The sequence below is a fragment of the Cydia pomonella genome, chromosome 15 (assembly GCF_033807575.1).
Source record: "Cydia pomonella isolate Wapato2018A chromosome 15, ilCydPomo1, whole genome shotgun sequence".
Lineage (NCBI taxonomy): Eukaryota > Metazoa > Arthropoda > Insecta > Lepidoptera > Tortricidae > Cydia > Cydia pomonella.
The window spans coordinates 17,777,103-17,802,883 of NC_084717.1; the positions used below are offsets into that span (position 1 = coordinate 17,777,103).

Genomic DNA, 25,781 nt, shown 5'->3' on the forward strand with positions numbered 1-25,781 from the left:
TGTGGTTAACACATTGAGATAGGTGATAACTGTCAATGTGTTAACAAAATTTTAATTTTCTATGTATAATTTTATTGTAGGTATTAATGCATGTGTACTCGTATTTGTAGTATAGTGTTTAAGTCTAGTGTTCCAAATTAATATGTATGAGTCATTATGTTACTCGAAATAAACGAATTTTAATTTAATTTTAATTTTTTATACCTTTAAAACCACGAGCAATTCTTGTATATATATATATTTCTGTGATCTCGGAAACGGCTCTAACGATTTCGCTGAAATTTGGTATATGGGGGTTTTTGGGGGTATACAATCTATCTGGATTAGTCTTATGTTTGGGAAAACACGTGTTTTCGAGTTTTCATGCGTTTTTCTTACGACACAGAATATGGTCGCTCATTTCGTGTTGCTGGCCACTGTCCGTCTGGTCCAGCGGGTTAAGACTCGGACTGCTAAACAAGTGTTACGGGTTCGAATCTCGCCCGGTGACTAACTTTTTTTTTTTTTTTTTATGTTCAAGTTTATATATCATTTTTTAATTTTTATCGTTTTAGACAAGTTTAATTTAGTAAAAAAATGTAATTAAGATTATCACCTATACACCACCATATTACAATAAATAGTTATAACCGAGCAAAGCTCGGTCGCCCAGGTACTTAAGATTGATTGAGATAACCCTGTTTAGTTTGTTTAGATTGATGGTATGATTAGAGTATGTATTAGATATTATAGATTTTTTTCGACCAATTTTTAATATACCTAAATATAGTTTATTCATAATCAAATACAAATGTAATCGGCCACATGCTTTGTCAAAACACAAATGTAGTCCGCACAAGCATTGTCACAAACTTATTGTACATTACCACTAAAATAACTTATAAATTCCGCAACAAGCTTCGACAAAAACATTTATAAACTAACGCCCATCCCCACACTGCAACAAGCCCGGCCCAAAAATTCCCATTCTGCCAGCAGCATTCCCCCGCTGTATGGCGATGGAAACCTGTTGAACCAGCTAAGACCCAGAGCGGGGATCATTACCCTTCTCCCGTAAACGCCTACCCAACTTCCTTAAAAACTCCAGAGCCTCGTTACCCCAGGGTCCAGAAGTCTCCACGGCGACCGGTACGAAATCGTACGTCACTTCTTAGGCGTACTTGGCTTGTTTGAGCCTTGCGGCCATTTCTGCCGCCGATCCCGCCGACTTCAGAGTGTGTCTCAAATGAGATATTATCATTGAAGTTGTATGCCGATAGGCGCGACATAGTGATACTGAAATATTTATTTAACATCTTATAACTTCAACATAGATATTGAACTAATAAAGTCTTTAAATCTTTGTAGCTATTTGGCTTGGCACCAACTTCAAACATATCAGTTTCTTGCTCATATAAAAGGGATAATATTACATTTATTTTATTTTCTTTGAAGTCGGTTTTTTTGACGGCAAGGCAAGCAAAGCAAGGGAAAAAGTCTAAACAGCGGAATATTCATAAAATTATCTTGGAAACGATTTAATTTAACAGGTGTCTAGATTATAATGCAAAGTATTAAGAATTGGCTCTCTTGAGAGATAAGATAGAATTCTGCGCGAAGACTTAGCTGGTCTACTTTATACTTTCAATCCGTCTAGCACACATGGCGCAACGGTTCATTTCTGTTCAATAATCTCATGCGCATACCGCAAGCCATAAGCTTGTATAAGTCAGCCATTGTCAAGGAAGTCCATTGTCATCCTCCGGCAACCATAACTAATTCTAAAACCAACGTTCAATTCGCTATCAAACTCATACATTGAATGGAGAGGCGTCATAAATGCGCAAGTATGACTCAGCGCGTACTCGTCAAGTGATTTGCCGCGGTTGTTAACTGCTGTCTAGTGTATTTTGATCTCTTGTTAATAAAAGTTAATACATATTGTACGGTACAAAAAGCATTATTTTGACCAAAGTCCAGACATCATCCTAAAAACCTGCCCTGGACGATATTTTCTCCAAAAAATACCCGTAGAGAAGTTCTGTCGCTAAACATGAAATACCTACGTGTCGTTGAGGTGTTGCGTTCTGGTCTTCATCAGCAGTTCCACTTAATTAAATATCACTTTTTTTTTACTCTTGAAATATGTGAGTTTATTAAAGGTACAATTTATTTAAAACATACATGTATGTATGTATGTAAACACTTTATTGTACATAAGGGACAGGTAAAGATACAATAAAAGGAAAAAAATAATAATGTTGGCAATGTACAAAGGCGAACTTATCCCTATAAGGATACATTACAGGATTATAAATAATTTGGTAGAAAAACAGAAAAGGCTAAAATAAAGCTAACTAAAGACTAAAATTGACTAACTGTAAAGTTTGATAAATGATGGAATTCTGAGGAAAAAAAACATACAACCGGATTGGAAACGTCCTCGTTTTGAAATTTTGAAGTTGGTTAAAACGAGGAGCTTCTACTCGTACAAAATAAAAGCCGACGAGGCGTTAACGTGTTACTATTTTCTTTGACTTTCGAATGTATATATTAATATGCACTTGTAGAACCTAATGGAAAGTAAAATATTTACTGGTTCAAGCACAGCAAAAGTGAATACGAGTAGTTTTGTGAATTCAATGCGCAGCCGAGCACGTGGATTGAATACAGATTGCGCAGGCGCACCGATGCTGATGTAGATAGCCTGAGTTGATGCATAGATCATACAGGTTTTGTGGCGATCATTAAGATTACAACATAAGTACGCAGGTATACATATGTTGTATAGTCAGTATAGTGTTGCAGGTGTATATGTTGCTTGGAGGATTTAACAACTGGAATCGCCTTTAAGAGCTTACGCCTCTGTCGAAAACCTCGGCCAATGGTGGTACATATGAATGTATTGTATGGACTGACGTTTATCTGACATGGCTATGGTGTACGTTACGTACATATAGCCATACATTTGACGTGCCCCTCCCCTGCAAAAATCGGCAGAAAATTACAGACAAGGCGTCTCCAATTGTTAAATCCTCCAAGGCATATTGTATAGTCGAGTTCATAGATGTATTTACAGCCAACGTTCCGAAAATATATATCCGTTTAGTTAAAGAACGTGTCAATCTTACATAAATAGTTATTGGTTTATGTTTCTCTTCACTGTTCGTGGGGCGATCTCATTTGTTGGTCTTTGGTACATCTGCTAGGTACTTTTCATTAAATCGAATCTAAATTCGGTAGAAATTAAGTTATGTTCCGTCACATGTATTGAGAATTGCTTACAATTGTACCATTTTGAAAATAGATAGATATCAGGCCGAGGGAGGTAGATAGGTAGAACGCAGGCAAAATAGGTAGATCTACCAAAAACTTGGTAGATGTGACAACACTGGTCTAACAGCAAACTAACAAGGATGAAATATGGCCTTGGTCTCTTTAAAGCAAGAGTCAATAGGCTTTTACTGAACCGGTGAGCTCCATCTTAGGCTCTGTCTTCACTTGCCATCAGGTGTGACTAGGGCCAACGCTGATCAGTTTATAATAGTATAAAAAAAGATTTTTGGGGAAGTGGGAATCCCAGAAGAAGCATTATTACCAGAACACGTTAGCACCTAATGAATCAAAGGTATATTCATCTCGTACGGTTGACTTGTTACTAACTAGCGCCAACACGCGTAAGGAAAGTGTCAGACCTCCATATCAATGAAACATTAATGGGAGCTACTTAACGAACTTACTTCGAAACAACCTGAAACTTCTGTGCTTCTGAAGAATGGTTGGAACGAATCAATCTGAGGTCGTACCTATGTCACTCTTCGTAAACAATCTCTAACTAACTATGGTGGTGGAATGAGACTATTTCCAGCATCGCAATAACTTACCATTTAACCACTTATGTATTCGTTTGGATCTTTCATTGGAATATAGTCAAACCAACTTTTAAGCTTTTTATGTTATACGTTAAAACACGCGCTTAGATCGGCTCTTGGTAGCTCCAGAGACATTTTTGGTAACACCAGAGATGTGAAAAGTGTCGGCCCAAAAGTTGATTCGCCCATAAGTTATATAAAAAACTTTTTCTGACAATGTATTTTCTTCCGCAGTATCGGACATCGGACTCAGCAATATCCAGGATGCGTTCCTCATCGCGGTGGAGGAGCAGGCGGCGCAGCGCCTCCAGCGGCTGTCAGCCCTCAAGCGTATCACCCCGGTGGACATGTCCAAGTTGTCTGTAGAGGTAAGGACATGCCGACATGTTGCAGTCATCGCGGTGGAGGAGCAGACGGCGTAGCGCCACAGGCCGTCAGTACGCGAAAAGTACGTATTGATGGCTCATTGGATATCTCTTGACGTTCCCCGGATAGCTCGGAGTCTCGAAGTGAAAATACCTAAATGACGCACGAAGCTTAAGGCAAGTTGCGATGTGAAAAGGTAAATACCTAATGTAATTTTTTTCAGTGATATTTATGATCAAGCTTGCTGTGCATGTTTATTAGTTCGCGATGACTAAATAGTGACCTTCTTTTTTGTCTTATCCTCATGGCTGAGGAACGTGACGGCTGTGACACTTCACCAGTGGTCTCCAAGCCGCTCTATCTTGGGCCCGGTTTATGTGGCTTTTGTCCCTGACGTTATTTTGTCCGCCTAACGCATGACCATAGGTCCATCCATACGCTTTCTTGCCATGACCAGTCAACACGTAACAAGAAGTAATTTATGTTTCTAGATGTAACTAAATGATAGGTCCTCATATCGCGGCTCACGCGGCAAAATGATGAAATCACTTCAACATTAACCGTAATTCCAGATCACAGAGAGAGTGCCGACTAGTTTTTTATCTGTTACTGTCATACGATAAATTAAACCAGTTTTGACGATGCGTTTTTAGCGTGTATTTGCGCTCTAGTTATCATACTTTCTCCACTATGAAGTTAACGCAGATGTTGACATATGTTGGGTTTTAAGACGTGTTCGACATATCAAAGAGAAATATTATTATTATTTTTTTTATGTCTCTTACAAATTCTCGGGACCATGTGGTCCCGGGCATTTTGAAGGCGTGCGTGGGGCCGAAGCCAACACGTAGAGGCCCCTTGTAATAAGACAATTTACTCTAAAAGTAATTTGACACCAACCGACGATTATCCCTGTTCACACTATAGCAGTGCATCCAAGGACAAGCCCCGGTTAGTGTAGGACTATTGTAAAAAAAAGGGTACCAAAATAAACCGGGCTATTGGGTTGAGTTGCAAGTGGACTGGTAACCGGGACTATGGAGAATACTATGGCACCTGCCCTGATCATATGTTTTTAAAAACACACCAAAATGGGCAGGTGGTCACTTGCCAACTCACAATATGGGTCCCCGAAAACGGCCGCTCGCACGGAGCGACAAGGGGACAACATTGCGTGAGCGGCTCAGGGTGTGGAGAGGTGTACGCCGCTTTCTACCCAGTGGCTGTAAGCAGCCACTGTGCCAACTCGCGTCTTATGCAAATTTCACTTCCACCCTGCGAGCATATAGCTCTGACACCCCACTCTGGACGGCCGGTAAAGGCAAGCCATAGGTGAGAGTCCTGCGGCCCCTGCTCAGTGTTCACTCCAGCCGCCCAATCAAGGCAAGCCGGAGAGAGGGGCCTGACCGACTCTCGGGGGTATGGGACCCAAAGGACGTCACTTCCCATTCAGTTCGCCACAAGCTGCCCTTATTATTATAATTTTTTTTTTGATTATTTGTAGCCACAGTAAATTTACTGCCTTCTTTCGACACATGGTTAAAACTTTTAGAACGCCATTTGACTTTGATCCTTATTCTTTCACTGATGTGTTAAATTTGTTGACGATTGGCTCGAATTCGCGAGTGACACCGCTGAACTAGCACCATTCTTAGTACCCGTAAGGCCTGTCCTTAGATATATATGTCAATGATCTCGCCTCCGATAAAAGACTAAAGTTTTATCTAAATGCTAATAGCAGTAAATAAAACAAGCGTTATTTTATGGCGTACAGTCACGGACTTTAATTGAGTTGCGCTTAAAAAGACTCAATACAGGACTCAAATCGGGGCTTAAAAGACTAGGAAGGTTTTTTAGCACAAAGTCTGGTAAAAAACAAGTTCTTCAAATTTAGACTCAAAAGACACCAGTTCCTACTAATTCAAATAAAATAAGTCAAAAGCAGAAGTAGATAACTTTATAATAAATGCTATTTTTGCGGAATCAGGTCGTCATTGCGATTGAAGTCACATTGATCGCATCACACGATTGTTCGCTAAGCGCCCGCTGTTTATCTAAAAGGAACAATACATGACCGCGCCGTCCTATTGTGTCCACTTCCCATGCCGAGATTTACATGCCGGTTCCGATTGAATACATAACACATGTGTTACTAAGTTATTATCTATGGCATAATATTGTATATATTTTAAACGGGCGATTTTCCGCAACTCGACGACTTGCGCCTAATGCCAAATGCCTATGGCATAATATTTAACTGTGCAGTTTTCAAAGCCACAATTCTGATGCCTACTTTATTAATGACATCTTTAAATCCTGACGATACACAATTTTTTTATATGAAAAAACTTAAATTTAACAATGGCGGTTTGTTACAAAAAAAAAACTTAGAAAAGATATTTAATATAATTAGGTACACTCATCATCAAAAACGTCATTCTTGGATAACTTTTTTGCTCACATGCAACGTGCACAAATCCACAGAGATTTATAATTATAATACGTTAAGTAGATTTATTTCCTTCATACAAACATAGTCTTCATTTTCCTCTTTGGATATTTACATTATTAAAAATTCCTTCCAGTAGATCGAAGATAGATCTAGTGAGATTTTTTTATTCGTTAGATCTAGTTTCGGGCCGATGGATCCAATGAGAACTTTTTTTAGGAATAGATCCAGTTGAAATGATAAATTGATCTAATGGATATTTTTTTGCAAGATCCAATTCTAACTTACGTTTTTGTATCAATCAGAAATTATCTAAGTATCTCGTTAATTCTATTGTATTAAAAGATAGATCCAATATAATTGTGAGCGCTGGTGGCCTACCGTTTTGGCGTGTGGTGACGAAACTGGAATTTCCTTCGGGATGCAACCCTAGGGTTCCTTTTATTCGGTATTTTTTGGGAAGCAACCGTCGGGTCCCTTTGGAATGAAACTGCAAAAGATAAGGAGAAGTAGATCCATAATGACTTTGATTACTAACTCGTAATAGTGTGCTTTAGTCCGAATTTTAATTATTATAAGAGTTGGGAGCATTTAAACCGAAAAAATCGAAAAAGTCAAACGACCCCTTCGTTTTATTTTTATAGCTATGGTTAATGCAAGTATACATCAAATGATGTAAAAATATTATTATCCATGATGTCAATATCCAGATAGAAAAAGGGACTACGTTTGTATGGAGAAAACGGCCGTCCCCTTTCTTCTTAAAAACCTCTCAAATCCAAGTCAAATCAAGGACGCATAATCTTAACCTAACTTCAGGTACATTCATAAGCAAAGCAAACCCAAAAAGCGATTGCGTAAAAGTCAATTTACTTATAAACCCTACTCGGACTGTTACGAGACCCGGGCGGTATTAGCGATAAATAACTTATTTTAAATGGGGTCATATTTTTTATGGACCACGGACAGGGTAAAGCACTTATATGAGACGTTTTATATTTTATATATTGAGCATCAGTTGGGCTTGGCCATAGAGAAATAAGAAGTAATAGTAGTGTTCACTCCATACATCAGTTTTGGTACCAAAATGCTTATTATTTTCGCAGTCGACATCTAGCATCGAGTAGCGGAACTCTCAGTACTGCTACAACAGATATCGCGGCAAACAAAAAGTCTAATGCTCAACGATTTTCCGCTATAATATTATAACTAGAGTAACCGGAACTCTATTTTCAAATTAAATGAGTTTAGGTCTATTTCACAAGAAAAAAGTGTTCTTTTTTTTTCGTATTTTTGTATGTATTTGTTCATAAAATGTAAACGCTATTTGTAAATCTGTAACTCAAAAAGAACTTTAACATATTGTAAAACCTATTATTTACTAAGTGTTACTTGTAACTTTTTGACGGATATTTGGACTACGAACTTAGGCGAATTGCAAAAAAGTATGGGAGCCTGGGGTCCGCTTGGCAACTAATCCCAAGAATTGGCGAAGGCACTAGTTTTTACGAAAGCGATTGCCATCTGACCTTTCAACCCAGTGGGTAAAATAGGCCTTATTGGGATATTATATATTTTGGTTTCTATTATACTATCCCATTAGCGCCTACACCCACTTTTGGGAACCCACCATTTTTCTAATGCTGTTAGGTAGAGTTATATATAACAACAGGTTACCGGAGACAGTCACCTTGTCACCGTCGCTGCAATGTTTAAGGGCTAGACTGAAGGCTTGGCTTCTCGAACACACATTCTATAGTTATGACGAATTTTTGAATGTTGAGTTTATTATTTAGTTAGTTATTTGTTGTTGATCTTTTACGAATGTACACTTATATACAAATTATTATTATGATTACTTATTTCGAATTACTTATACAATCTATTAATGTAATAAAATAAAAACCGGGCAAGTGCGAGTCGGACTCGCGCACGAAGGGTTACGTACAATTATTTATAAAAACGGCAAAAAAATTATGTTTGTTGTTTGGGAGCCCCACTTAAATATTTATTTTATTCTGTTTTTAGTATTTGTTGTTATAGCGGCAACAGAAATACATCATCTGTGAAAATTTCAACTGTCTAGCTATCACGGTTCATGAGATACAGCCTGGTGACAGACGGACGGACGGAAGCACGGACGAACGGACGGGTGGACGGACGAACGGGCGGACGGACAGCGAAGACATACCCGGGTCCAAAGATATACCCGGGTCCAATATTCATAAGCAAACGCCATAGTCAACTATAATGCAATTGACCAATCACGTGGCGCCGTGGTCTAGTGGAAAAGACACCAACGCGCGACTATTTCATGAGTAATATTCATATATTATGCACGCGTTGATGTATTTTGTATTATGTACTGTGGTACTTACCTAATTTTCTTTAATTATATAGGTTTTACAGTAGAAAAAGTATTATTTTAGATGACTCGTAGAGAACGTATTGTATACCTACAATATTAGTAAGATAAACAAGCTTTTCAATCTCGTACCTTCATTAGGCCACCCAGCAACTGAAGAGATCTCTATTATATCACGATTGTATAAAATCCATTAGAATGAGTTGACGATCGATCTGGCCTAGTGGGTAGTGACCCTGCCTATGAAGTCGATGGTTCCGGGTTCAAATCCTGGTAAGGGCATTTATTCGTGTGATGAGCATGGATATTTGTTTCTGAGTCATGGGTGTTTCCTATGTATTTAAGTATTTATAAATATTTATATATTATATACCTATATCGTTGTCTAACTACCCTCAACACAAGCCTTATTGAGCTTACTGTGGGACTTAGTCAATGTGTGTAATAATGTCGTATAATATTTATTTATTTATTTATTTTACAGTACATATGGGGCTACTTTATAGCACTAGTGCGAGAAGTAGCATATTACATTACTGTGTCGAACATTTAAAGGGCCATATGTACTGTAAAACGTTGTACGATACATGTGCGAATAGGTAATTCGCAACTCGTGCGTGTCGATTTAAAACACTCCCTTCGGTCGTGTTTTAATTTATCGCCACTCGTTTCGAATTTCCTATTTTTCGCACTTGTATCGTAATGTACTATTATACTCGTATCATAATAAGAACATCATAACTTCCACTCCCTATTTCACTCTCTCGGGAGATAATTTCCGAGATAAAATGTCCCCTATGAGATAAAATGAGCCAAGCTACTAAACTACTTATGTGGCAAATTTCAGTCAAATTACGAAACAGTTACGAATATCCATACACTTTCATATTTATAACACCAAATATTTACAAGTCATGCAATATATAAACATGCTTTCACATATTCTACAACTGCCACAATCCTCTAGAGCAGGGGTGGCCAACAGGTCAATCGCGACTGTTAGTCCAGTCGATCGTGGCAAGGCAAAAAATATAAATACGTAGACCAGTTTCATTTAAGGTTTCAAGAAGTATGTAATTGGTAGATCGCACAGGGTTTCGTTAGTAAACAGGAGATCTTGGGTCTAATCACGTTGGCCACCTCTGCTCTTAGAGTCTAGAGAGCCATGATATCGGTCCCGGAAGTATAATCACTTCAACAGTCTCGTGTTCCAGTCTCCCATTCCTTAATTAAAGTATCTTATTGCGTTATTACGACATACAATTAGGTTCAGGCCGGCAACGTAATCTTAATGGGGGTTTAACGGCCACTGTAGTGCAGTAAAGGCGTTTGTGCTCTTGCCCCTTGAGATAACCAACTAATTTACTATATGGTAACCGTTATACGGAAATCATTTATTCCTTCTAGAAAATTAAATGTTTTTCTAGCGCTGTAGCAGCTTGAAAAAACATGTAAGTAGTCCATTTTGTAGTCAGGTAAGTCGGGCTAGCTATTAATTATTAAGTCAGTACCTATTACCGAACGTTATCCTGGCGAATCTGTGACCAAAGTGTTTTGGACATATCATACTCGAATTTCACTTTTAAAAACTAAAACTCAATTCCAAGAATTGGAGTCACTAACTCCTTCGCTGCTGGTAGGTTTGGCATATAACAGAATTATTGGGCACTAGTTTCTGCTCATGCGTCTGAAATTTTGTCAGCTTCCGCACCAATCCATCCGGTAGCCTAATTGTGCTAATGTAATTATAATATACGAAGTCAATCAAACCCCTAAGGGTACCTTAGTACTTTGCAAACTGTCTCGCCGGAAGATCAGCGCTGACTTTCGGGTCAACATTATTCTGAGGCGGGCCCATTTTGTGGTAAAATATATGTTTTAAATTTATTTTATTCCTATTATACTTTTATGTGCATTTAAGTTTACCACGAATATAAATAATTGATTTATGATTTAATTACTAATATCGTTTTCTTTTATTTCCAGTTGAATCGCCGAAAACGAACGCAGCCTGAGAACCGGCAAGAGCTGAACGGCTACATAGGCAACTCCACCGTCTACGTCACCTCCATCAACGAGGACGGAGCCATCGAGACCAAACCCACCATCTCATCCCCCAAGTCACTCCCCAGATCCCTCCAGGCCAAACCCACCCCCATCATAGCCAACGGAATAGACAAAAAAGAACCTATCAAAGAAGTTGTCGAAGTTAAAGTGGAACCGGAGAAACATGAGAAGGACATTAGTGAGAAAAGTTTGAAAATTAAAGTGGATAGTGTTGATAGTGAAGTGAATAGTGAGAAGGATCCTTACAGTGTTGCTAGGGAGCACCTCAGTAACGGGAGGTGCGAGAAGCTGATCGGGGAGCCTGATTATAAGATCAGGGCGTCGGCTGTTGTGGAGAATAATAAGCTTGGACCAGGGGAGAAAGGGTAAGTGATAGTGATAGTTATAGATGTGCAAGTGGTTTCCAACAAGTTCGAAATTCTGGAAAATTTCACAGCAAACAAAGAAAAAGTTTTCGACGAAACGACGCCAGTAGTGATAGTTTATTTAGTTTTTTTCTTAACCAATTCGCTCAAAATAGTTCTAATACAGCAGCTATCGCTAAGGCTTGGGTCTCCTAGAGATTAAGTGCTCATCCTGAAACACTCCCGAAGGTTTTTCGTTTGCCTTTTTGTCACGGTGTGCCTCTGTATGTTTCCCATTATTGTCAACTACAGAAGTCCATCATACTTGTTCTGTCTCATTATGTACCTTAGATTAGAGCTTATATTCACTCAACAAAATAAATAGAACCTGCATCGAGTCATCGACAGACATTTTCACGGCTACGATAGCTTTAGCGATTAAGTCTTAAATTCTTTTTCTTTGACATGCATGATATTTATATCAACACAAAATAAAGCGTTCAAATAGTTTCATTCCGCGGTTCAAATTGTGAATGGCTCAAAACGCCGTTATCGCCACTTACATAATATTTGGTCACACATAAACTATTGCAAAATTATTACCCGCCTCTCTGAGAGATTACTCGCTTTCAGACATATTTATTTTCCGTTTTATGTCTTGGGATTAGTCACACTAGTGTTCCGCTTGAGGCAAACAAGAATTGAAAGTTACTTAACGTAAAATAATTCCAAAGGGTCATACGGAAATTGTACAAGTTAAATCAACTTATTATGTAAGACTATCTAGTAGCCGGTTTGGCTCCCTAGCGGCAAATTTGATTGTAAATTTGAAAAAAAAAAACAAATTAAAATTAGAGGCGAAACTTGTAATGAAAAGATAAGGCTATCGTGAGATTTTTACATTTTATCTCTATTACTCTGAAAACAGTTCTGTTTAAAGTTTTGCTCGTCCCTTGGATATATCACTAACAATTTTATAATAAAAATAAGTATTATTTTATTTATTTATTTAAGAAAATATAAGTAAAATTTAAATCTATTTATTTCATTTTAAATCTATTTATTTCAAATAAAGTACTTATGTAAATTCTGTTTTGCTATGATACAGTAAACTAAAATTAAATTAATATAGCTAGGAGATTTTCATTTTTCATTTAGTTACTTTGCTAGTATATTTATATCATCCTTTGTGAAATGTTATTTTAATATTTTATTGACTTGCGATGGTTTTCTATTTACCAATGTATATGCTAGTTCCTTGTGTAATTTCTTTAATATCTCTGGGAGATACCAACAAATTATTTTTCCATATAAGTACATTATTTGCTTTTGGCAAAGCGGAATTGCAAAGCGTACAGTGGTAAATGATGAAGTTGATGTAACTTTTTAATCTCTCTGATTATGAAGTGAGTATTTTGATGAGATTATTCTTTTATGATAGCTGCGTCAACTTTATCAAATATATTCATGACTTTGCAATATTTAAACAATAGGACATAATTCTCTTTATATTTCGTTTTTATCTTATATGGTACTATGGTTTTATGTACTGCTAATTTGTAACGATACACAACGTGTTTTCGTGTTTTTTTTACATCTAGCCAACTTCCAACTTTTAAGATTTTGTTGGAGTCTGCCCATCGAAATATAATCTAGTTGCCATTTTTTTTCATAGCATCTACTCTTAAAACGTTTAAAAATTCAGTTTAACTACATTTTGCATTAGCCCCCTTATTCATAAAATTTTGTGCACTCCTGTTAAATTTTCTCCCTTTCTAACGAACACAAATGTCAAAATGACACAGAGTGACAAAGGATTATCAACGACTCATTATACTTTGACGAACGTTTATGAATAACCATTTATGCCTTGGTTCTATATATTGTTTTGGTTATCTTCAACTTCAACTTCAACGTTTATTCAGCAAATAGGCCACAAGGGCACCTTTACACGTCAACATGGAATTTACATACAAGCAAAAACAAGCACATCAACAATTAAGTATAAAATACAATTACAAAAAATAACTAAAATAATAATAATAATAAAAAACAAAAATTTTTTAGAGGTGTAAATATCTCTAAATGTCAGAACTAAATGACTTTTATCAAATTATCCTTAGAGATGTATAGAGTCTATAAGAGTATCAGCTCATAAGAGGCAGTGTTGGCCGAAACGTTAATGTAAATGACCATTAACCACTACAAATTGAACCGTAAACTGAAACCGTCCGTACCTGTGTAGAGGTCCATGTCTCGGCATCGGCAAGTATTCGGAATACACGTTCGTAAGGTGTGTGATGCTCGAAAGCAAAATTAACTAGGTATTACTAAGTATTATGGCCGTGTCTCGTATCACAATGTGGCCAGTTACAGGAATAATAATATTACACTTAAGCCAAAGCAACATTGGCATTAATTTGTCGAAATAAAAATGGTCCTATTCCATGCCAAATCTCATCCTAAGCCAGTCTTCTGAGATAGAACCTTATAGATTTTAATCACTTAATGTTGGCTCAGTTTGTTTGTTTGACATGATGCCAACGGCCACTTTCTATCACCGCACCGCTCGTCGTCGGCAGGGTGTTCATCCTCATACCCTAGAGCCTAAATGGTCGCGCACTGTGCGGCTTAAGAGGAATTTCCTCCCGCGGACACTCTGGCTGTTGAATGAGCTCCCTGCCGAGGTTTTCCCAAGGGCTACAGTATGGGATTCTTCAAAAAAGGAGTGTACAGGTTTTTAAAGGGTCGGCAACGCGCATGTAACACCTCTGGAGTTGCAGGCGTCCATAGGCTACGGTGACTGCTTACCATCAGGCGGGCCGTATGCTTGTTTCCACCGACCTAGTATAAAAAAAATCAGTACATTGTATTGGTTCTCAGCCCCATATATGGTTCATATAGCGCTAAGTATTTGGAAGACGTATCCGTGGGCGTGTGATGCTGGGAAGGAAAATGAACTATTAGTAAGCATTATGGCCGTATCTCGCATCGCATTACGGAGGAATGTGCCGGCTGGCCTTCGGAGGCGAACGAACTAGGAAAGCCGGCTTGACGCTTGTTATGTTAACCATAATTTGATAGTAAAAGTACAGAGGAGATCTTTAGTAATTAGGGTAAAATATTCAACGTTCAACGTACAATGTATTTTTAGATAGTTTACTCTTTATACATTCATCTAACACATTATTTAAGTAACTAAGGTATAATCTAAGTTAGTATTATATGATCTGTGTCTAAGTCAACGGATACATGGTATATGTACGGATACATTTTGCTTGGTTATTTTGAATTTAAGTATGATGGTAGATCAGGTTTTAGGTTACTTTCCGATCAAGTCATCTCGGATATGGGTATTTATAATTCGTGTCAATGCATTCAGTATGATGCCTTGAATACAAACATATGAGATGACTAGCGCGAAAATGGTGGTATTAAAAACGACTGCAAATATCCTCTATATCAGGGGTGGCCAACAGGTCGATCGCGACCGACCGGTCGATCGCGACTGTTAGTCCATTAGATTCTGGCAAGGCAAAAAATATAAATACGTAGGCCGGTTTCATTTAAGGTTTCAAGAAGTATGTAATTGGTAGATCGCACAGGGTTTCGTTAGTAAACAGGAGATCTTGGGTCTAATCAAGTTGGCTACCCCTGCTCTATATAATGTTGAAATAATATTCATAATTATATAAAGCCCGACCAGAAATATATGATCATTGTCAAGAGGGCGCTGTTATTCTCATGTATAGGGTGACAGTTCAGTTTAGTATGAAAAATTTAGTTCCAATGAAATTCCGCAACATAGCGTGTGATCATATATTGCTGGTCAGGCTTTACTCACCTAGTCCTTTAATTTAATACGCGTATGAAAAATTTGTACAGCCAACTTTATGACGTCACAATTACTAGATTACTACACTACCCCCATTTTCGAGCTTGTCATCGCATAATTATGTTGTGTTTAGAAGTTTCAGGACATCATGCTGAATGCATTGATACTAAATATACTCATATCTGAGATGACTAATGCGAAAATCGATTTCTAGATGATTTTTAGACAAAGTACCGACTGACTATTTCTCAAAGTTTCTTAGTTTTCGTTTTGATTACTTTATACTATAACTAGTTTTCCGAATTATTTTCCCTATCTTAACTTAAAATTTGGTTAAGTAGTTCTACCATGAAAATACTTCTTCCTATCAAAACTCAAAACTTTTCTTTCTGACTTACAAAGATTTAGTACCAAAAGTAAGTAAGTAGGTAAGTAAATATTCTTTGTGCACCATACAGTTAAAAATAGACAGGAAATGAAAAAAACACTTAAAAGTTAGGTAACAACAGGCGGTCTTATCGCTAAGAAGCGATCTCTCCCAGAAAACCTTTAGAACCAAGTAGAACCTTTATTACGATTACAATACCTACATTCGATTAATATTTACTGAGCTAACTGTATTTATAACCTAAACTGACTCTGTTTCTTAAATCAATACTCCAAGGTTCTCCAACTGAACACTTGATTAACTGTCTATTCATAGACCCTATTACAAGGCCATTAAAGTCCAATTACGGGCACTGTCTTGTCTTTGTTTGTTTTGTACTGTGTGCGTAACTTGCCTACTTTCTATGCATCTCGCTCGGACTCGCATATTAGTGCAAGCGAGTTTTTTTTTTTAATTTAAACATCTTAATTTCCTCATCGGTATTGTGATAAGCTGTATGTGCCACATGGTAGCAAAATTAATTCTATCTTGGATATAATACACATGAATCCCTCACTACGCTCAAGATTCTATTTTAGAATCCCTCGATACTTTCAGGATTCTATTATGGAATCCCTTCGTTTAGGATTCCATACATGTCGATTTGTGACATAATCCACTAAATACACTTTCAGCCCAATTCGAACAATGCTATATCGATACCGATCTGTCAGTGTCAAAACTCAAAAGTGACGTTTTTGGTTGAGGAAATGTCACTTTTGACACGCCGAGATTGGTATCGTATCGCAGTGATATCTAAGAAGCATTATTCGAATTGGCCCGTTTGTTCGTGTCGATCTATATTATTCCTCAATTAATATAATATAACTATTGTTATTTCTTTAAAAGATAATACTTACAACTGAATATAATGTAAATATAAGTACAATACAAGCTTAAAAACTACCATACTACTACCATACTGGCATCCTTTCCTTGCTGAATCGCAACGCTGATTCGTTGAGTGAGGAAGCTGCCAGCTATTCCTCAATTGTACACTTTGTACAGTCAGCATCAAAAGTAACGGATCAAATAGCGCTTCATAAGTATCTATGAATTCTGTAACAGCTTAACAAAAAGTGATGTGTTATTTGTAGAACAACAAAGACTGTAAAAGATATACTTGTGAATGTGAATTTTAGAAATTTATGTATATTATAGCGCCTCGAATTCCATGGTTTTACTAAAATCCATATAGCAGCTAATTAATATTTGAACAACACGCTCGGTACGTGAAATACGTGCTAATTACGAAACTTATGGATGGCCTAATAATCCCATTGTTCTGAACATCTGTATTTGAATTGAGTACGCTTTCGGATCCATGTTGGATTTGACTAACTAGTTAGAATATGTATGTGCGTAATAGGGTATATTATACTGTTTTATAACGTTTAAATTTGAACATATGTCACAAGACTTCGGTTTTAAGTTAGCATGTCGCGATTTTCGGGTCGAAGTATTTCAATTTTATCCAAAGACAGCAAAGGGAAACTTCAAATAGGTTAAATGAAAAAATAATATTATGTAAGGTTTGGAGTAACTTTGAAAATCACTTATGTTTAGTAAATGTAAATACTTTACTTTACCGGGATAAGTGGCGTACTAAAAGAGAGGGCTATGCTCAGCAGTGGGCGATAAAAGGCTGATATGATGATGAAATACTTTACTGCAGCAACAGTAAGTAAGATGCATTGATAAGTATGAAGTGATTCTAGTTTTAGCAGTGGGGAGACACTATGAGCGTTCGGGCATTCTCGGTTCCATTCAGCTCACCATTGCTGCCCACCGAGTATTTCAATTTTATGCAAAGACAGCAAAGGTAAACACACCTAAACTGTGGAATGAATGTATTTCCGCACCGATACGACCTTCGAACCTTCAAGAAAAGTATCTTAAAGGCCAGCAACGCGTTTACTACCCCTCTGGACATCCGTCCATGGGTAACGTTAATCGCTTACCATCAGACGATTTGTCTGCTCATTTATATTATAAACTTCAAATATGCTTGGAAATGGAGACCTAGCTAGACTCTCGAAGACTTGTCGCGCGAGGATTAAAGGCGCCCATCGATTAGCAGTTCGCCGGACGATATCGGCCTGTCAGTTATTCGCAAAAGCTGACAATGGCGAATAACTGACAGGCCGATATCGTCCGGCGAACTGGTAATCAGTGGGCCCCTTTAAACACATACTTAAACCGTAAAATGTGTTTAATACCTTGTATAACTTGCTTATTTCTCAATTGGGACACGTTTCCCGTGATAATCATTATGCTTAATGAAATGACCAATCTTCGGCGGAAGCTAGTCCGCAATTAGCACCAATTAACTACATAAGAACTCGCTTTGCAAATATTACGATTGCAGATTTTGAAATCTTCATCATAGGTATCACGGTATAATATGTGACTATCAGGCACATTCGAACGTACACTGAGATCAGAATGATATTTGAATCATGTTTTTTCTATTGTGCGTCTGGTCCGAGCGAAATTCGCGCCGTGAAATGTACGGGCAAGCACGACCGAAATGGACGATAACTAGAGTCAGACCAAGCTAAGTTGGCAGCGATTTTGATAGCCCAGTTTGTGCAAGTGTGTAAACGTCATAATTTCATAGAAGTTTGACGTTTAAAATAACACTTGCACTGTCTGGGCTATCAAAATCGTTGCCAACTTATCTTGGTCTGACTGTAATAACCTTATTAATGCCCGTTGAATTTAGGAAATTCCATATTATTTGGGCCGTAATGTTCTGTACTTCATAAGGTTACGTGCTACCCTAAGTCGGTACTCCTTTTTAACATAAGTGGTCATCGGGAACAAATAATGTGCATTGCAGTCTCCTCTGACTCCTGGCAGAACCTGCATCGCGTCTTGTTTCTTTCCTATTTGAAACTTGTGTTTATTCAACTTGCAGTATGCTGTCAGTAGTTCTATAAAACCTTTCCAGTAACTCGGCGTCCGTCTAAGGATAAGATAGAGGTTCCTGTCTAAATTCCTTAAAAAACAACATACAGTCGCCATCCATACCTAGTCTTAAATAGTATTACGTAACAGAAATGTTTGTACATTCACCATTAGATATATCGGAGCGGCCAAGGTGCTCACAAATATCTGAACACGACTCTATTGTCAAGGCGTTAGAGTGCGAGTTCAGATATTGTTGAGCACCTCGGCCGCTCCTATATATCTGATGGTGACTGTAAAGAAATTTCGGTTACGTAATACTATTTGAAGACTATATAGGTACGTCAAATTCCAAGATCGTCTGTCTGTATTTTTATCCCTTGAATTTTTGGAGTGACAGACACCAGAAATCGTACCAGACGATATTGAATACCTAAGAATTCCTTTCGATCTGGGTCAGTAAATATCAAAAACCTGCAGCAATATTTTTACAGCTGAGGGCGCTGCCTGACCGGTAGCGGTCAGCAAGAAGTGAGTATTGATGTGCGAATTTTCTTTGAGAAAAAAAATCGCCTGCTGTGTGTGCAGTCAGTGATTAACGGTGACTAATGCAATACACTCGTACCTACAGTCTACACGTACGTGTACGTTTTTACAAATTAAAATCTAGTTTTGAACTCTTATAGAAGTAAAATAAAGTTCAAAATTCATAAACACGAAAATTGCCCTGGTTCTAACGAGGATAGCGGGCTCCAAACTACCCCCAGCGAGCCTGCTAATTAATTTGGCCTACGAAAAGTGTCAAATTCCATACAATTCGGCCAGCGTAAACGTACCCAATCTCCAAAATTTTGAGTTCTGTACCACATCTTATTGGCTTCCATATTGATTGTTACTAGTACAGATTAAGGAACCACTGGGAAATCAGCATCACTGGGAAATCAGCATCACTGGACCAGCACTGGGAAACCAAATTCCTTGACTGTACTTCAAGTTATGTAGAGACAGACCCTGTATAATCGAATAAGTAATTTTACTATTTAACTCATTTGTCACTTGCGCGATATGTTACGACTACGAGTATTTTCTACGGCAGGCTCTAGAAAATAGTCGATTGTTAATCGCGTTCTCGCTGTGGGTATGACAACTGTCTAATATGGTCCGTGATTCTTCCTTTTTGCAAGCTCGCAACGGAGATGAAAAATAGCCGATTGGCCAGTCAGAATGTCCAAGCCAAGTTTTAATATTACCAAGGGTCGAAAGCAATACATTTAAGTTTCAATCATCCTGACTTGTGTAGGCCGATATGATTGATTATGTTTTTGCAGCCTCGATCTTTTTATTAGGAGCATGACCATCTTTGTTGTCGATGTGAATCTTATTATAGCATTATTTATGTTTATACAGAAGATTTCTATAGGTTTCTGGAGTATTTCCAGATCTTTTCGTTTCGTCAAAATGGGTGGGGGCGAAGGTGGTTAAAAGTTGAGTGTTGCAAGGGTTTCAAGGCACGAGGGTTAAAACAAACTTTGCTACCGAGTGAAACACAATATTTGTCACCACACCAACGTGAGGAAACTGCTAACTGTAAAACATTACAAATCAAATCCGCAGGACGCCGTTAATTTTAAAATTAATAATCATCATTTTAAAATTCATTCTACCAGCCAACATGAGGTAACAATTAAAAATTGACATCAACTTAACTTGCTACTGTGGATAAAATGCAACACTCTCACCTGGTTTTGAATAATAAAGAGACCCTTTAAGAGATGGCGCGGTGAAAAAAATATTGTGGCATTTTCCTCTACTTATCTCATATTTGTCTCATCTATATGTATATATATATGTATGTTTCCGTAATTATACGTATGTTGTCGCGATGAACGGATAGCCCCAATTACCACGCAAGAGCACTCATTGCACACGCTATCGATAAATTGCACACTTGGGATTATAGTATCCGGTAAGTGGTCTTATCCTTTCTGGCTTCTCGTTTTTGTGAGGTCTGTGGTCTGTGTTCGATAAGTAGTGTACACTAGGCACTGCTATGGTGTAAGATGTTAGAATGATTTAAGTTAATTAAGGGTCCTAAAACTGGAACGAGAAAATACAAATAACAACAGAATAGATTATACCTACGTATGGTCACAGACTTTGATTGCTTATCCGTTTAATTCAAGATTCAAGCTCATTTGGTTGTAATACTAACGGTATGAAATATACAATGTAATGTAAACCCTAAGTGGCACAATAAATTTCACACAGAGTCATAATTTCAGAAAAACATATGCTTTTATTGTATAATCCTGATCATAAGGTGGCTCATTGCATGATAGATTCTCTATGTTACCCACGTAACTGAATTCATTTACTCACGATTATTTTGATTCGGTTATGTGTTATTTTCTCTATGTTTTAAAATAAAGCAAAAAATCAGGTACCTACAGAAGACAATCGTTTGTTGCGTGAGTTGTTAAAGTTAACTCTTAACTGTCAGATTTTTTTATAATATCGCAATACAAGTCTGCATTGGAGTGAAATTCAAATAAATTGTGTCAATGTCATTTCTTTTCTACAACCCATATATTTTATTGATCATTGTGCACTTGTGGAAACTTAATGTGTCCGCGACACGCCATGACCCTCTCAACGTTTTCATTAGCTGCACAATCAATGGACGTTCTCAACTTCTGTGGGAAACGGCCTTAGCCTTGCGTACGCGCAAAGGTAGCTCAGTAGTGCGCCGGCGTTTGACAGACAGCGACACTTGTCGGCGTCACCTGTGCCCTGCGCCCGCGCCGGTGCGCCCCTCTACCTGCGCGAGACCCGTTTTCCCCTGTCCCCCGCTATCCCATTATTCAGAATTTTTCAAATATACCTGCCGCCGGACGTCTTTGGAACGTGTTTCTGTGTTTAAAATTCCTGTGTAATCAGATACGTGCTGTGCTATGTGTGTGATAGTGTAGTGTAAAGGATGCATTACAAGCAACTGTTCAGGTAATGTAGACGTGACTGCGTATAGTTTGCACAACTGGGTAATGTTTTTTGTGATTCTGTTCGTAGGTTCTGTGCTCTCTCTAACATTATTATTGTTATTTCTACCTTCACGCGGTTAATAGTTGAATGTTTTGAAGGAAGATTTTTTTTTTATCTTATTTTTTTTATATATTTATCTTAAGATTTTTAGTAAGGAAAATGTTTGTTTTCTAATGTAGGTACTTAAAACTGTTATTGTCTTGTACCTAGTAAAATACATATCAGTACTGATTACCTTTTACAAGTAACTAATTGTACCCAAATATTTGAAAAAAAAAAATCTTCTCTACTAGGAAACTTATCCGCCATATATCTATTTACGCATATTTTAAGTATTTATTTTTAACAATTTCAGACTAATTTATGTCATCAATAATACAAAATTAAAAGTAACTAAGTATGTAGTATGTAACAAAACGTTATTTTATATTGTGTTTTATTTAGTGTTACTACGAACACGAACATCAAAAGTTAATGGATATTAGTTTGGTTTGAAAATTCATAGGTATTGTCCATCAACGTTTTTGTATAGGTTTAGCACCTTCTAAACAAGTAAATAGTCTTAAATGCAAGTGTTATCATACACGACGCATCTTAAGACAGTTGAAGTTTAAGACAATTGAAAATACCGGGCACTTTGGCGAAGAATTTATATTGTACTTACCATTTGTACCTAACGACTCAAAATAGTCAACATGGTTAATGGCCTGTTACAGTAATGGGCTCGCACCAACATGTGTCACTCATTCGGAACCAGTTTTCTCCGTGCTGGTCGGTGGGAATTCCTTACTCTGTTTGAATGGACGATATTGGAGTGAAAATACACTTCCTGCTAGCTACCGACCTGTGTTTCTCATGATTCTACTTAAGACTTTACTATAAATTTAAAACTGGTCTAATTCTCTTAAAAGCATCTTCTTTTGAAGCATTGCATCTAATCTTGGGCATATTCTCGCACAGATTGCTCGTTCTAGGTACTTCTTTTTTTCATACAATTAACTATCTTGACTAGTGGGTACTAAAACGATTATTTGAGACTAGGAAAATACAGGTTAATGAGACGAACTTTCATTAGTCGCAATTATTAAATCATTAGTAGTGTGTTTATCTTTAAGCACCTGTTCATTAATAGGTACCTTAAGGTTGGAGACATATCCTTAAAACTGTTTTTGTCATGCTCAATCTAAACAATTAGCGACTTATTGCTGTCTTCCTGTTATCCAACGTCTTAGCATCGTTTGGTGTCAGATTGACATTGTATTGTTTGTGAAATTCTCAAGAAACTTCGAACATTGACGTCACTAAGTTTCTTACAAGCGCAGTTGACAATGATACTTTTTGGAGGACGTCAGGGCAGCTGTTCTTGTCAGAACAATCTTTATGTTTAACTTTGCTCCTCAAATCAGATCGATGTTAATGTCCTTCGCCGGAATACAAAGTGGTCAGCAGTCTGTTTCGTTGTCATAATTAGCTAGAAAAAATAAAACAGATTTTATTGACGATTTTCGTAATTGTATCTCTACAATACTGTTATATTTCGTCGCCAAGAATCTTTTGGGAAACCAAAAATCCATCGCTATTCCTTTCTCAATGATTATGTTTCTTGTGCACAAGCGTACGAGTGCAACTATCACAGCACATCTCTTAATTTAATCAGTCTATCTCACGGGTGGTCCTGCCGTAAGCTCTGATGATCTCGACCTTTAATGCGCCATATTTGATTTCATCTAATACGCAAGGTAAGAAGAAAAAATATTCATATCGCGTGTATTTATATCTGACCTAATTATCACTGCTAATCTAGACGGGTTGGAAGATAAAAGTTACTTAAGATAGCTCATATAAACGTCATATGGGTAGCCCAATAATGCATTACTGGAGGATTCTACCTGTCGCTTACGAAAGCTGCTCGTACTTGTAAAAATGCTAGGTCTGACAGGAATACATTTTTAGTACAATGGTATTCCATAACTTGGCTTAATTTGTCAAATCATAACTCGGCTTTTTAGCGTTCACAGATCATTCAATAGAGAAGAGAGATTAAGTTGTAAGTGACAGTTAAAGGAATGCTTCTACAGAACAGTAGCATATTCAACATTTCACATCTGTTTAGCCTCCTGTCACTGTCACTGTCCCGATCCTAGTCCTGGCCTCTTGGACTAGTTTCATCCAGAAGTACCTCGCAATCTTCAGAGTCTTCCCAACAAGCTAACGGACGCCAGGACCGGAACCGCCAAAATCGAAGTTCGAGAGCAACCATCTCTGTCACTCTAATTACGCCTTATTGGAGTAAAAAAGAAAAAAAATGCTTGATCGGTATTCGCGGCATGCCCTCTGGCGCTTCTTTCATCCGAAAGCGGCAAAGAAGTAGAAGAAAGTGATGGCAGTTCAGAATAGACAAACTTCACTTAGTGTAGCTGTTATGTTTATATCAGAAATACGATGATCGTAAAAGGGATTATGTTATTAATTATGATTAAACTAGTTGGAATCTTCGAGAAATTGGCGTAGGCATTGACATTTTACGGGACGTAGGAAGGTTTAGTTAACCTTTAAGAAATTGCATGAATCCAAGCATTTTGGAAGGTTGATTATGAATACGTAGGTATAAAGTTATTCTGTGTGACTGAATTTAGTCTTTATTGTTGATTTTGCTGTGACATTTGAGTAATAGACAATAATAGGTGTTTTAGTAGGAGTCATTGTATTTGTTATTGAGTCATTGGATGGGAATCTAAACTTTGATTCGTGCATTTTATAGACATACAGACAATATGTATGAGATATGATTATTATAAAGAATATTGGATGTTTTATGTATTCACCCGTATCCGACTTAAATATATATATTATAGGACATTATTACACAAATTGACTAAGTCCCACAGTAAGCTCAATAAGGCTTGTGTTGAGGGTACTTAGACAACGATATATATAATATATAAATATTTATAAATACTTAAATACATAGAAAACACCCATGACTCAGGAACAAATATCCATGCTCATCACACAAATACATGCCCTTACCAGGATTTGAACCCGGGACCATCAGCTTCGTAGGCAGGGTCACTACCCACTAGGCCAAACCGGTCGTCAATGTTAGATGTTATATCACTAACAGGAGGTGTGCTGAAAATACTTTTCACGATAAATTCCATAGTTACGTAGTTTAATTCCATAGTTTAGTTTGGTAAATATACTTACTTAACAAAATTATCAAACTTGACATTACTGATAGCACCAAACATATTTTTGCATATCTAACTTGTTCACTAGTTAATATTGTAAGACATGCGAATATAAATTAGTGCGTAGTAAAACACTTAAACACACATTTATATACACACCTATAATTACGAATACACAAACATTAAAACATACAAAAGTATAAAACTTTCCCAAGCCGTAGTAACGTGAGGCCGGTTCCACACGATCGCCCGCAGCCAGATACCGTAATTAGAACCCGTGTGCACACGCCTTAAGCATGGGAAGCTACTAAGACCCACTTCAAGCAAATCTAAACCTTATAATATTTCTCATTAGATTGAAATTCTTTAATAAATGATGTTTCGACCGTTGGGAATGGTGGTCAGTTTTATCTCAAATGAAATAGGAGCTTATATGTTTTTTATAAGGTTTAATTTGCTTTGAATTACATCTGTTATTATATATCTGTTACTGTATTACTTTTTTTTACGCGAACACGTTAGTCTTTATGAGTATGTTTTGTTTGAACCAATTGTTAGTATTATTACTGAGATGCACGACTTGTTTTTGTAGTAAAATAGTGGGTTGAGGAAACTAAAGGTTTATAAGGAAAACACATCTCATGATCTTGAATGGAATTACGTAAATTGGTTCATTAAAACCGTACTACTATCATTAAGTTCTACTGATTTATTATAAATCGTATTCAAAGCAGTACCGTGTCTACCTATATTTCACGTATTGCCTTCATAATATTCTACATTCCGTTCCACGTCGTTCACAATTAACAACAAACACGACAATGCCTTTAACAGTATAATTTATAAGCCATTAACCGTTTATATGTTTACATTAACAAAAGTAATTGTTTAATGTTAACATATCTTCAATGACAAGTATGTGATCCACTCATATCCG

The 25,781-nt window shown here is 37.2% G+C and overlaps 1 protein-coding gene across 5 annotated transcripts in view; it reads left to right on the top strand.

Moving 5' to 3' along the window:
* Positions 1-25,781, top strand: part of LOC133525525 (protein PALS1) — a 233,490-nt gene that overhangs the window by 47,379 nt on the left and 160,330 nt on the right. For all 5 annotated transcript variants that reach the window (XM_061861791.1, XM_061861792.1, XM_061861795.1 and 2 more), the window contains 2 exons: positions 4,086-4,219; positions 11,018-11,463. In XM_061861791.1, coding sequence (XP_061717775.1) covers positions 4,086-4,219; positions 11,018-11,463 — 580 coding nt within the window. The remainder of the gene's footprint in view (positions 1-4,085; positions 4,220-11,017; positions 11,464-25,781) is intronic.